The 12,062-nt window shown below is 40.3% G+C and overlaps 1 protein-coding gene across 12 annotated transcripts in view; it reads left to right on the top strand.

Moving 5' to 3' along the window:
- kirrel3b (kirre like nephrin family adhesion molecule 3b) overlaps positions 1 to 12,062 on the top strand; it is a 183,269-nt gene that overhangs the window by 100,096 nt on the left and 71,111 nt on the right. For all 12 annotated transcript variants that reach the window (XM_036004317.1, XM_036004316.1, XM_036004312.1 and 9 more), the window contains exons 2-3: positions 3,418 to 3,567; positions 8,834 to 8,983. In XM_036004317.1, the coding sequence (XP_035860210.1) occupies positions 3,418 to 3,567; positions 8,834 to 8,983 (300 nt within the window). The remainder of the gene's footprint in view (positions 1 to 3,417; positions 3,568 to 8,833; positions 8,984 to 12,062) is intronic.

Here is a 12,062-nt window from a genome sequence, read left to right as displayed (position 1 = left end):
GTGTCCCTATGAAGACTCAGCCAGGCTTTAAATTGAATGAAGGAAGTCACTTTTTAACTGCTCAAGTGACAAGTGCAAGCTGGTGTCAGTTAAGTTTTTGATTCTTCCTATCACTGGTGTATTTTAATAGCCCTTCTAGGACATCAGTCTTGAAATGGCAACAGTACAAATAGGAACATGTGCGTAAAGGATACTTAATATCATACAGAGGTAGGACCAAGACCATCTGATTTTGATTGGCTGGTGTTGGTGGTTGTTGTTGTTGTTGTTGAATACTCACCATGCTTATTGTGTCATGCATGTTTTGTTTCTATGCTATGTAGCAACCTTGCTACTTGCTACGTTTTGTCTGCTTTGGTCTGAGGGTCTTTTTGAAGAGTTTGAGTTATTCTAGCCATTTAGTATTGTACTTCCATAGTCCAAGTCAGGGGCTAACTTAATGCTGTGTTAACACCACACGCAAAGTGAATTTTTCACACGGTACAATTACATGCAAGGCCAATGCAAAGATGCGAATAGACGTGAATTTGCGTATTCACGTGTGGCTGTGTCGCGAAACCCTATCAACGTTGATATTCAACTGACGTGCTGACGTTGTTCAATCAGAAATGGAGGAAAAAAATGATTGTAGCCATCTGTGGGCTGTGTGCGCTTCTGGATGATGTTATGAACCACAGACAAGACAGCGTTTGGTTTTTCCGACGTATCTGGGACTTCCACAACAGGCCCAAAGCAGCAATAGTGGGTTTTTTTCGGCCATGGTTGATGATAGAAAAAGAAAGATGGCAAAAGAAACGTTGTTACATGGAACCTCTCCTCTTCTCCAGAGCGTCTCGCTAGTAACGCAAATAAACACAAATAATCTTGCGATCAAACTCGAAAATTTGCTTTGCGTTTGGGTTGAATACTGCATAAGTCTTCAATATGGTTCAAGATCACAAAACACTGGATTCTACAATTCCCATAATGCAACTTAATTGTGTCATGTGGTAGACCTTATGACATCATCAGGGTTATTTATTTAGACTTTGGAAAGCTCCCTTCAGAGCCACAGAAGACTTACAGGCTGACTAAACTGTTCTTGGTTTGTAATATCAACACAGTGCCCCGTTAAGTCATGCAGCTCAAGTTCATGTTCACAAATAATGGCTCACATGTACTTATTTCTGTAAGAGACGTGTGAACACAGTTAATTAATCTTTTGGAGGAGGCTGTTTGAGAAGTCAGATATTTGTATACAATAGTTTCAGGGCAAAGTATGACACGGAATTTGAATGAACTCCTACTGCAAGTAAAGTGCTAAAATCTGCCTCTGTGCAGACACATCATCAAATCTATATATATGATCGTTCAAGCTGAAACTGCGCTGCTCTGTCTCGAGAGAATGCGTAACAGCATGACGGGTAGCCTGAAAAATAATCTCCAATCACTTTTTTCTTGATAACACATGAGGCGAGTAGTCCAGAGAATGGGGACAGGAGTGAGGACATAGGCAGCTTGTTGGAAGTATGCAGGCATGTGTGCTGCCAACAGAGACATCCCTCCAATGTTAAATTGATTACAGTGCAGGCTGAACGGTTTGATAATATCTGTCAAGACTGAGCAGATACAAGATTCCCTGGCGTTTACATTGTTTTTCCGGAACATGCCAAGAGATCTGTCGAGTAGCTGTCTATATGTATGCGTGCTTCATCTGTGTGCTGAATGTGTAGCAGAGTACAGCCGACATAAGCTCCTCACGTGGGAACACAGTCAGGTCTGTCTAGGTTTGAAGGGCAATACATATGGTGAGATAAAGTCTCACTTAGCCAGCATCAACTAATATACATGCACACTTACGAAGGGCCTGGTTAGCCAGGGAGAAGCTGTTAAGTCTCAAGATGATGAAAAGCCCATTATATGCTTTCAGGCACAGCACATCATATTTTTTTCTGATGCTGGTTTAGTAATAGATATATATTAAAATGAGGCAGGATTATGTGTTTCTGTCTGTGTGTAATGTGTAGGTGTGACAGTGTGCACAGGAAAGAGCGCATGAATCAATATGAAAACTTCTGCTTACATCTCTAACAAGCTATCCATCACATGGAAATCAGTTCAAGGCTGAAAAATTACTTGTGGGGATTCTAATGGCATTTTCCAACTAAATTAAAATCAGTTTATTGTATGACAACAATCTTTTCTCTGATGTGGTTTGAAATAGTAGAACAAAGCTATTAAATTCCCTTGTTTGCAATAGGATAAGAAATGTCCTTTGAATAAAAAAACCAAGCATACAAAGATGACTGCAATGTGATACAAATATGTTGTAAGATGAAAACACGTTGTCTTTGCTCAGCTTATAATTGTAATTCACTACGTTATTCTTCTATCAGCTTTTTATTTGCATATGTCTAAGTTGAAAAAGAAATGTGTGTGAGAGCCCATTTCAGTGTAATAGAAGTACATGCTCTTGTTTGTATGTGTGCCTGTATTTGTGCAGCTGCATATATCAAGGAGAATGAATAAGTTGTTCAAGAAAAAGGAAGACATTCTGATCCAAGCAAGAGAACTTAGAAGTTTAAAAATAAGAAAAAGCTGCTAACTAAAACTGTCTCAGTAAAGTGTGAGAGAGAAAGTGACACTTTTAAACCTTTGCTGCAGTTCGTGCTCCCAAATCAGACTGCGTCTGTATGAATGCATGTCAGTGTGTATGTGTGTGAGGGCTTTAGTTGATAGGCAGCCTGCCAGTGTTTCTAACTACACATCAGTACCACTTTGTACCCTCCACTCTGATCCACAACACTACCCCCCACCCTCTCCACCGCCACCGTACCCCTCCCGATTAACACACCCTCTGCCTCTAATGGAGTTCACTGCACACCACTTTCTGCCTGAACACGCAGAAGAGGAGTGCACCTAATAGCAGTTGCACAGTTGGAATACATGGGTGTGAGCTCGAGTTAATGTATGCCACTAGAGCAGTGTTGGCAGACAAGATCATGTAATCTGCTGTGGTGTGTAAGAGTCCAGCCTATCTGAATGGTGACATCCTTCATAAATGAACCAATGTGAACTGTGACGACTGACTCTTAGCCTGTGCTTCAGTCCTGGTACTGCACTGACACCTCTGATGCATGTACAGTATCTTGTCTCCATATCATGAATAGTAAAAGAATGTGCCACATTTGTAAATCACCCTTTAGGGTCCTTCAGCATAACTTTGACAAGGGGTTTGAGTGAAATTGGTGGAAATGGGCATATGGTGCACTTTCCTTCATTTTCCCTTCATTCAGCACTTGAAACGTTGAAAGCAGGTGTTTGTAAAGCCACACTTATTCCCCTCTTTTATCTTGAATTTTCTATGCCCTCGTCTCCTGATTATATTAGAATGATGTAATGATTTAATAACCTTTCCCTTCTTCTTTTGTACTAAAGGGGCGGAGGCCATGTTTTCCCAGCAGCCACAGGATCTGGTTGTGGTGGCAGGCCAGCTTGTGACGTTACCATGCACTATCCCCGGTTACCATGGCGTTGTCCTATGGATCAAAGATGGCCTGGCCCTGGGAGTTGGCAGAGACCTCGCTGGTAAGTAACAGCATTTATCCTCTTGAGTGTGTCACCTTTCATTTTTCCACCACCCTTAGTTTTCTCTATTAATTACACTCTCTAATATAACTGTCATATTCAAATGGAAGCTTTTTGTCATCTTAAGCCCCCAAATGTCAACATCCTACCCTTTTCTAAATAGATCACTCCACAGACAGATAACAGAGGTCTCATAATATTGTATTACAACAACAGTTTTATATTCCAAGTGTTATGTGAAACATAAATAAGTATATCACTCAATATTACCAAACAGAATCAAAAATGTCTGTCTCTGTGTTAGATGCAGACCTAAATCTCTTATACTTTTTGTTTGGCAGAGAAGCACAAAAATCTGAATGAAAATCAATGTGAAATCAATAGTAGCACTGGTCTTTCTCTGGTGCTTCAGGCTGCTAAATGGCTTTTTGAAGAGTATCTGGCATCCTCTAATTACACTGCACCTCATGTATAATTGCCTTAATTGATTAATTTGAAATAAAAGTGACTACTGCACTGTCATTTAGTAGCCTGTTGTTCCACCAATTGAGGTTTTATGTATATTCATGACCTTGATGCATTTCAAGGAAGCACATTACTCCTCTAAATAAACATTTACAACCTTTGAAGCACTGAGCTATTGAATGAGAAAAACCATAAAAGCACAGTATGCACGCATCTTTTACTGAAATGATCATTAAATTATTCCCGAAAACAGAGATCCATTTGAATCTGTACACAGAACTCTATACACAGTAGGATGCATTATTCTATAAGGGCATGGTCTTTCTTTTAGAGCATTCTAATTTGCCTCACACACCACCCCTGTGTGACCACTGATAAAGCTAGAGTAATTGCAATTCAAGGCATGGCGACAAAATATCCAACTGCCGCCATTTTTTTAAAGCACAAAAGTCTCTTCAGGAACAAATAAATCAGTATTTCACATGAGATTGGGGGTCCTCTACCCTCTGACCTTTAACAAACGGAGGCTCTCCCTGTCGCCTGTGTGGTCTGTAATTAAACCTCAGTGGCTGACAGAGCCCCAGTAAAGCCATCCTATTCCCTCTTCGTGTTCTTATCAGGCCCAGGGGAGACTGAGAGGTTGCAGTAAACAATGGTCCTGCAGTCTTCAAGTCTCCTTTGAAGGAAGAGGAGGCAGACAGGGAGAGTACTTATGATTGCTAGAGATACAATGAGAGAGAGGAAGGAAGAGAGAGCGCAATTTTATTTAGGGTCAAATTGAAGTAGAGATGTAGAGTTTGTTTTATCCTCTTCTATTTTTATTGATTTAACAAGACAAGAAAATCAAGATGAAATCTCATTTCAACGATGGTCAAAGACAGAGAAAGGAACAGAACAGAGAAAAGGGAGAGAACGCTGCGTCACAACACCAAAAAGTGACTAAACTACAGTAGATCAACCAGAAACGTAATTCTGATCTTCTGCACAGCCATTCCCTTCTTCTTCTTTGGCTAAATAATCAGGGCCAAGATGTAGAGTTGGAGTGATCATTCTCTCTTAAACCGTTGAAGAAAAGTGTTTTGTATGAGGAGGAATAGCTGCCTGCCTGGAAAAGATGGGTCGCTAAAATCAACAGTATGATACATACACAGGGCTGAGTGCCTTCTATTGAGACAGATGACACTTCTTCCAAATAAAGCGCTCGACAGCTGTCCTTTTTATCACTACTGCCTATATAAAGAAGCAATGCATGCAGCAGTAAAAGAGTGACGGTACATCCACTGCAAGATGTACACAATGAAAGGAAAGTGGCAGCTGTATACATAAAAAGTGTGACAAATCAAATGTTGCATGGAGCATTTCAATAATATAGGTCTGCTCTGCAATTTATGGAAAGAAGCTGCGTCGGCGACGGTGTTCTCCGCCTGGGACCTGTTTCCATTCACTGGAGCAGTGATTAAACCGAGAGAACTCTTTCACCATTCAGCACAAGAAATCACATCACAAAAGCCAATGATTCCTATCTGTCCCTGAATTTCCTATTCATTCCCTTTTGTGTCACACGTTTTCACTCTAATTAAAGAAAGCAAAAAGTAGCGCCACAACCGCTCAGAACATACCAATCAATGCCATGAATATGCATGACAGAGAATGTGTCTGCTATATGCATGATGGTGGTGACAACAGGCTATGCAGCTATAAGTGAATTCTCCTGCGCACACAGTAAAGACGTTGAAAGGAAGTGTTTGTATACCTTATGCCATGCACTTGCAGAAGCTGACAGTTAGCAGACCTTTAGCAGCAAGCATGTGTCACTCTCGCCTCTCATGAGAGCAAATTGAACACCGGTCACCTGTTCACAGCTGCAGCTAACCTGTTTCTATCCCCTGGTGGTTACGTTGTGTGAAACATGTTCTAGGTGATGCTATAAATCACTAGGCCACACCTCATGTGTCTGTATACTTACATGGACACACACACACACACACACACACACACACACACACATGCACGTGCACCATTGATCCAGCCTCAAGAAAAATCCATTCCCCTCTGATGGATTCATTACTTCTTAATGGACCTATTTTACATTGTTTGCTTTGGGTAACACATTGTGTGTTAGAAATTTGCTGAGATCTAAGATCAATGGCCCTTTATCGGTACGCATTACGTGTGCAGAGGTGATCAGTCTTCATGTGTGCCAGTGTAATTTTAGTCATATTGACAAAATGCATGGTCGAGGTGCTTATAAGGTGACAAAAACACATTACAGTATGTTTCCATTGTTTTAAAATTAGATTATAATATTCTTATCATTACTATCCACCACAAATGCAAATTATCTTTCCTTTTGGATCCAGCTAATGTACAGAGATGAAACTGGGACAGAGCCATATCCTCACACAGCAAAATTATTCTTAATTTGCCAGAGGCACAGATGAGGTAATTGGCCAGATCATCTGTTTGTGGAACATAAATGGACATGGCTTATGCCTTGCAACAATTAAAACAAGCAAAACAAAAGTGCATTTGAAGTATATTCTGTTTCTGGGGGTAGGTACAATCGCTCACTCGCTAGGTAGACTGGAGTCAACTCAAGGTCACATCATTCAGAATGTGCAATAATCATTACCCTTGTGATCCGCAATGGCATTATTGCTTTGAATCTCATCAATGAACATAAAATTGAAGCAAAATAGTTCTCTGGGTGACCCTGTGCACATAATGGTGCGCCTATTTTAGGCATTATTCTGAGCGTGAAAAAGCAGAAAGCTCTTTTTCAGTTGGTTATTCATGTTATTAATGGAAGCTTTTAGTTGTGATAAGGTCTCTATTAACCCTGTTACAACCTGTGTTACTAAAGCCCTGCTATCACACAGTGTAGGACACATTGTAGCATGTACTATGAAATTCAAAGAAAGGAAGCGTTTTATCACCTGTATGACTAGTCAACCCATCCTCACTCCTCAACTCGTCAAATACGGCAGCAGTGACTTGCGTCCTGTAGGTAAGTTATGTAATGTAACCAAAGTACTTATTTTAATCCAAACCACAATCTTTTCAGAAACCTCACCAACTAGGCTAGTTGTGTTGCGTAAACCTAAACCTAACCCTTGACGTGGAAAAATTAAGCCAAAGGGGTACACAGAGCATTAAAAACGTGACGCCAGGGGTCCTGACCAAGTGTCCGTATGTGACAAGTTTGGAGTGAGAATGTGTTAGGCTAGTTTCGCACAAATCATTCACTGGTGCAGCTTCCACCTTTGCTCATCTTTTTGTTTTTTTGGCTTGCCAATCATTTTGCCTTCCTCTGTTTATCTTCTCCCCAGCTTTAATGTTGATGTTTAGGCGTTCTTTTGTCCTTCATCCTCCCACTGTATAGACCCTTAAGATTAAAGGCTACACGTAGGAGGATAAAATGCAGAGTGGCTTAATCGGCTGTAACGCACCCCACCAGCATAACATGAGGCCCACTTCATGCACTATTAAAGGCAACTGGATTCAATGAAGCAACAGTCTGTAATTAGACTTACATACGAGCATACAATGCAATTCTGCAGTAGACAAATTCAAGGGTTTACAGTAACAGCTGTTATAAGCCTGCCCAGTCTGTAATGTTCCTTTTGGGAGCTAAAACGTATAACCAGCCTTTAAAACCTTTGCAGTTAAAGACTGGAGTGTTTGACGATCTCTGAAGTGAACATGAGTCATTGGCTAGCTTTTACTGGAAAATCTATATTTTTCTCCCCAACATTTGACCCAACAGTTGGATGGGTACTGACAGACTTTCTGGAAAGGAAATGACAAGTGTGTAAGTCTGAAGTGTGAAGTTTTCTTACACAAAGCACACAGTTTAAGTGAGGCTTTGTTAAAAGTCCTGCCTTGTTCTGCTGTAAAATTCTCCAATCCTATCCACTAGTTTCATCATTGATCAATTAGTTAAGGACCACTGGAGGAAAAAGCAATTCTTAGCTGGAAATTCATAACAATTTTTTGAAGTGCGTTTTTTATGAACAGACATTTTCATTTCATTCCACATACTGTATAACCAATAATTATAAAGATTGAGTGAGAAAAAAAGAAAATGGATCTTTAGAGATGAGCAACTCTAAAAGCAAGAGAAATACCCCATAAAGCTCCTCAGTCAAACACATTTCTGCTTATTTGCCCTGGTGGAGAGATGCACTCCACAACACACTCTCAATGCATATTTCGATAATAGTTAGGGGGATAACCATCTTGCTTGACTTGTGTAAACTACCCAGGTCTCTTGGATATTGCTCTGCTTTCTTGCATTATTAAACTATAAATCATTTTACAGAGTAATGCTGAAACAATTCAAACTTTAGCTGTTCCTGTTTACGGCTACAGTAAAACATCATTCTGCAGAATGAAGCAACCTCCACAGCAGCTCATTAACATTGCCAGGAGTGCTATAAAAATATGTATTATACTATTCATGTTTTACTCTTTTATGAAAATGCATTGTGAGTAAATTAGCAATGAAGAATCATAAACTATACCTGCTGTTTTAAGTATCTGGCTATGCAGCTAAATTACAGTTAACATGCCAATATTGTGTATTTTAACATGGGTTTGCCAATTAAAATGTGTTTGCCAAGTAAAGTTGAAAACTTGACAATAAGATACATGTTATCATATAGTCTACTGTGTATACATTTAATTAACTTGTGCATCTTGTTCTTGTTGCTATAAGTGTGCAAAGCTTTGAAATTTGGCAAATGAGCAGTACTGTTGATTTTGAAGGTGATTAAAACGGACAAATGTGTTTGCGCTGCAGGCTATCCTCGTTACACAGTGATTGGCGACCACGGTTCAGGAGAGCATCATTTGCAAATCCAACGTGTCGAGCTGATGGATGATGCTGTGTTTGAGTGCCAGGCTGTCCAGGCTGCCATGAGGTCCCGTCCTGCCCGTCTCACTGTGCTGGGTGAGTCCAGATTAAACACACACAGATTTCAAACAACACCACTGGGCTAGCGCCAACCACCCCTGATCGCTGAGGTGCAAAGCAACTCATGGAAAATACTTCACTGGCGTCACTTGCTTCTCACTCATTAGTTTTTAAGTGTTTCATGCTAGTTTCAAAGTGCTTCTGAGGATTTAAGGGGCGCATTTATTGTTGTCTTAGCTATGTGTGTGATATCTGATATATTTCATTAGAACAAAAGCAGGTGTTCAGGACAATTTGCTTATATGCCTCATCCCAAATATTCAACCCAAATCTACACTCTCGAGCCTAAGCACTGGGCAGAAGTACTACCAGAGCTCTAGGGGCCCTAACACAAGTGGTGCTTCACAACAATAATACTGTACACTATGTGTCCTTGTTCAGTTTCAAATTACACAGAAAATATGAATATAGGTACACACTCAAACAGGTGTTCACATGAAGTCTTAATCGAAACATAAATATAAAATATCCACAGTAAATCCTGAGAACAAAAGACATCTTTTCTATTAAAACCACCAGAAAGGAATTAAATCAGTGCTAATGTTTCCCATTTGGCAGACGGTGTCAATATGACTAAACCTTTACAGACTCTTACATTTCCACTTTAATTTTCTTCCTCTGCATGCAGCCTCCATTTTCATTATAACTACAAGCTTGAGAGGTTACTGGTTCTTGATTAAACTTCATTGGGTTATCATTCAGCAATACCATTTCACCAGTGCAATCGCTAGCTAAAGTCTCTTTCTTAGGGCCCTTTAAGTCTCCTGCTGCTGCTGCTGCTGCTGCTGCTGCTTCCTGTCTCCTGCTGCCTCTCACAACCTCCTTCACCGGAGGATCATTGGGAAGATAGCTGGAGTCAATGACAATGAGCAAACGAGAACAAGAGAGAAGGAATAAGGAGAAGAAAGAGTAGAGGGAAAGAGGGGCGTCTGCCATGCAGTATCCTCGCCACGAGCGAGTGATCTGCCTTATTGATCCAGCCTAATGAAAAGTGAAAGTAACGATTTGTAGGAGAGAAGGCAGCAGGAGTGAAAAGAGAGAGCGAAAGACAAATTGTGGCATAGCGTTTCTCTGGCTGCCAAGCCCTCTGCAAATGGATATAAGTGAATAATTATGGATACTTCAGAGAGCTGAAAACACAACTGCACTCTTCTACCTTCCACGACTGTCCTTCTTTACTTTTAGTGTGCTAGTTTTAGCTTGCCATTTGACCACAGCGTCAAGGAGAGAAGAATTCAAATATTTGTATTCCTACATGTTAGTAAGATCATTGTCAATGTATTTTCCCAATTCAGCTGGTAAACTAAATTAAATATTGGGTATCAACAATGTTAGGTTTAATTAATGTTACTGCTAAACATCATATTTAATGTGTATTTATCTAGCCTTCTTAGTATCTTTTGGAGTTTTCTTATGCTTATGAAACTGCCATTTATTTCTATACATGTAGGAGTGAACAGCTGCCATACACAGCAGATGCAAATAAGTCTTTTTTTTTGCTTTAATCCCCTTGACACTGCTTTCCTAATTTGGCAAACCCTACACCGACTACTCAAAGTAATTAAAACAAAGAAACATATTATTTGTCGAAGCTTGACTTTGACTGCAAGCCACGTACAGCAGCAGGAAGTGCAGTAGTTGGCCCTACTGTATTTAAGTAACCAATCAGCAATGAGAAAGGGAAAGCCTTTATTACCTATTTGGATGATTGAGGGTGAGAGAGTTTATCGTTCCTCCCCATAAGCCAAAATAGAAGGTGTTTGTTTAATCCCCTGCCGAGCTAGCTGAGTCCTGAATGCACTGCCGGGAAAACTGCAGGCTGACACACACGCAAGGTAATGGAGGAAATATATGCAAGGCCTGTGTCACTGCAAACTCCAAGCTGTCAATTACTTCCCAGTGGTGACAGAGTGTGTCTATCGACTTGGAAGACAGCTATGGCCCTACACACCTACAGCATATACACACACACACACACACACACACACACACACACACACACACACACACACACACACACACACACACACATACACACACAAATACATAGATATACACACAATATGCTTACACACACACACACACACACACACACACACACACACACACACACACACACACACACACATACACACACAGCCTTCCTTCTTCGAGCTGACAGCAGAATACATCTAAAATTCTGCCTCAATATCAGCCCAAACTCCTCCATGTGCCATATCAGAGGAACTACTCTCCTTTTGACTTTGATAGGCTGGGAAATAACATAAAATAAATATTTACTAGCACATAGAGGAAGACCATAATCACTGCCAAAGAATAGATACTCAGCTTTTTTTGTGATTTGCTGAGTTCGTCCTTGAAATCTAAACAGTTCAGTTGAGCCAAAGATGAAGCAGCAGTGACCTTGTCTCACCTGCCCATTTAGAAGAAAATGTGCAGTAAGTAGCAAAAGCCTTTGGTTTACTTTTATTTATTTCAGCCAAAACCTTAAGTGCAAGAGTGATGCAATTCAAGAGGAAAACATTGAACACATCACAACATTTATAAACAACAACGAAATTCCTCCATTAAATAAGCTCTGAGGGCAAAATAGATGGTGAACTTAACCTTTCCGAGCATTTGCATGGCTTGCAGGCTTACCCTCAGATGCCAAAGGAGAATCAAGGTCTTGTGAATTAGTCATGAAGAAAGGCAATGGAGGGTTTCAGGTCCAAAAAAGACCCCTGAGGCTAATTATATCCCTTGCAGCAAGTTGGCACTGCTCCAGACCTTTGCTCTAATCTTCCTACCTTAGGTTGGGGACCACTAGAACAAAGGGAAAGGAGATTACGATTGTTTGATTAAGGTCTTCGTCTGAAAAACTGCTTCTGTATTTCAGACTGTGTTCTGTTTTTTTTTTGTACATCGGGAGGGTATTAATCTTTTCCACAATTGAAAATGTGTCATAATGTCATCATGAAATGTGGTGCTATTTATTGACTCATTGCTGACATTTTAATACATCAGTTTCCATCTTAAATGTTTTTTTCTTTCTCTGTCTCTTTCACACTTTCTC

This window comes from Sander lucioperca, chromosome 8 (genome assembly GCF_008315115.2).
Source record: "Sander lucioperca isolate FBNREF2018 chromosome 8, SLUC_FBN_1.2, whole genome shotgun sequence".
Taxonomy (NCBI): Eukaryota; Metazoa; Chordata; class Actinopteri; order Perciformes; family Percidae; genus Sander; species Sander lucioperca.
Note: the sequence above shows the minus strand (reverse complement) of the source record. Positions and strands in the feature narration are given on the sequence as shown.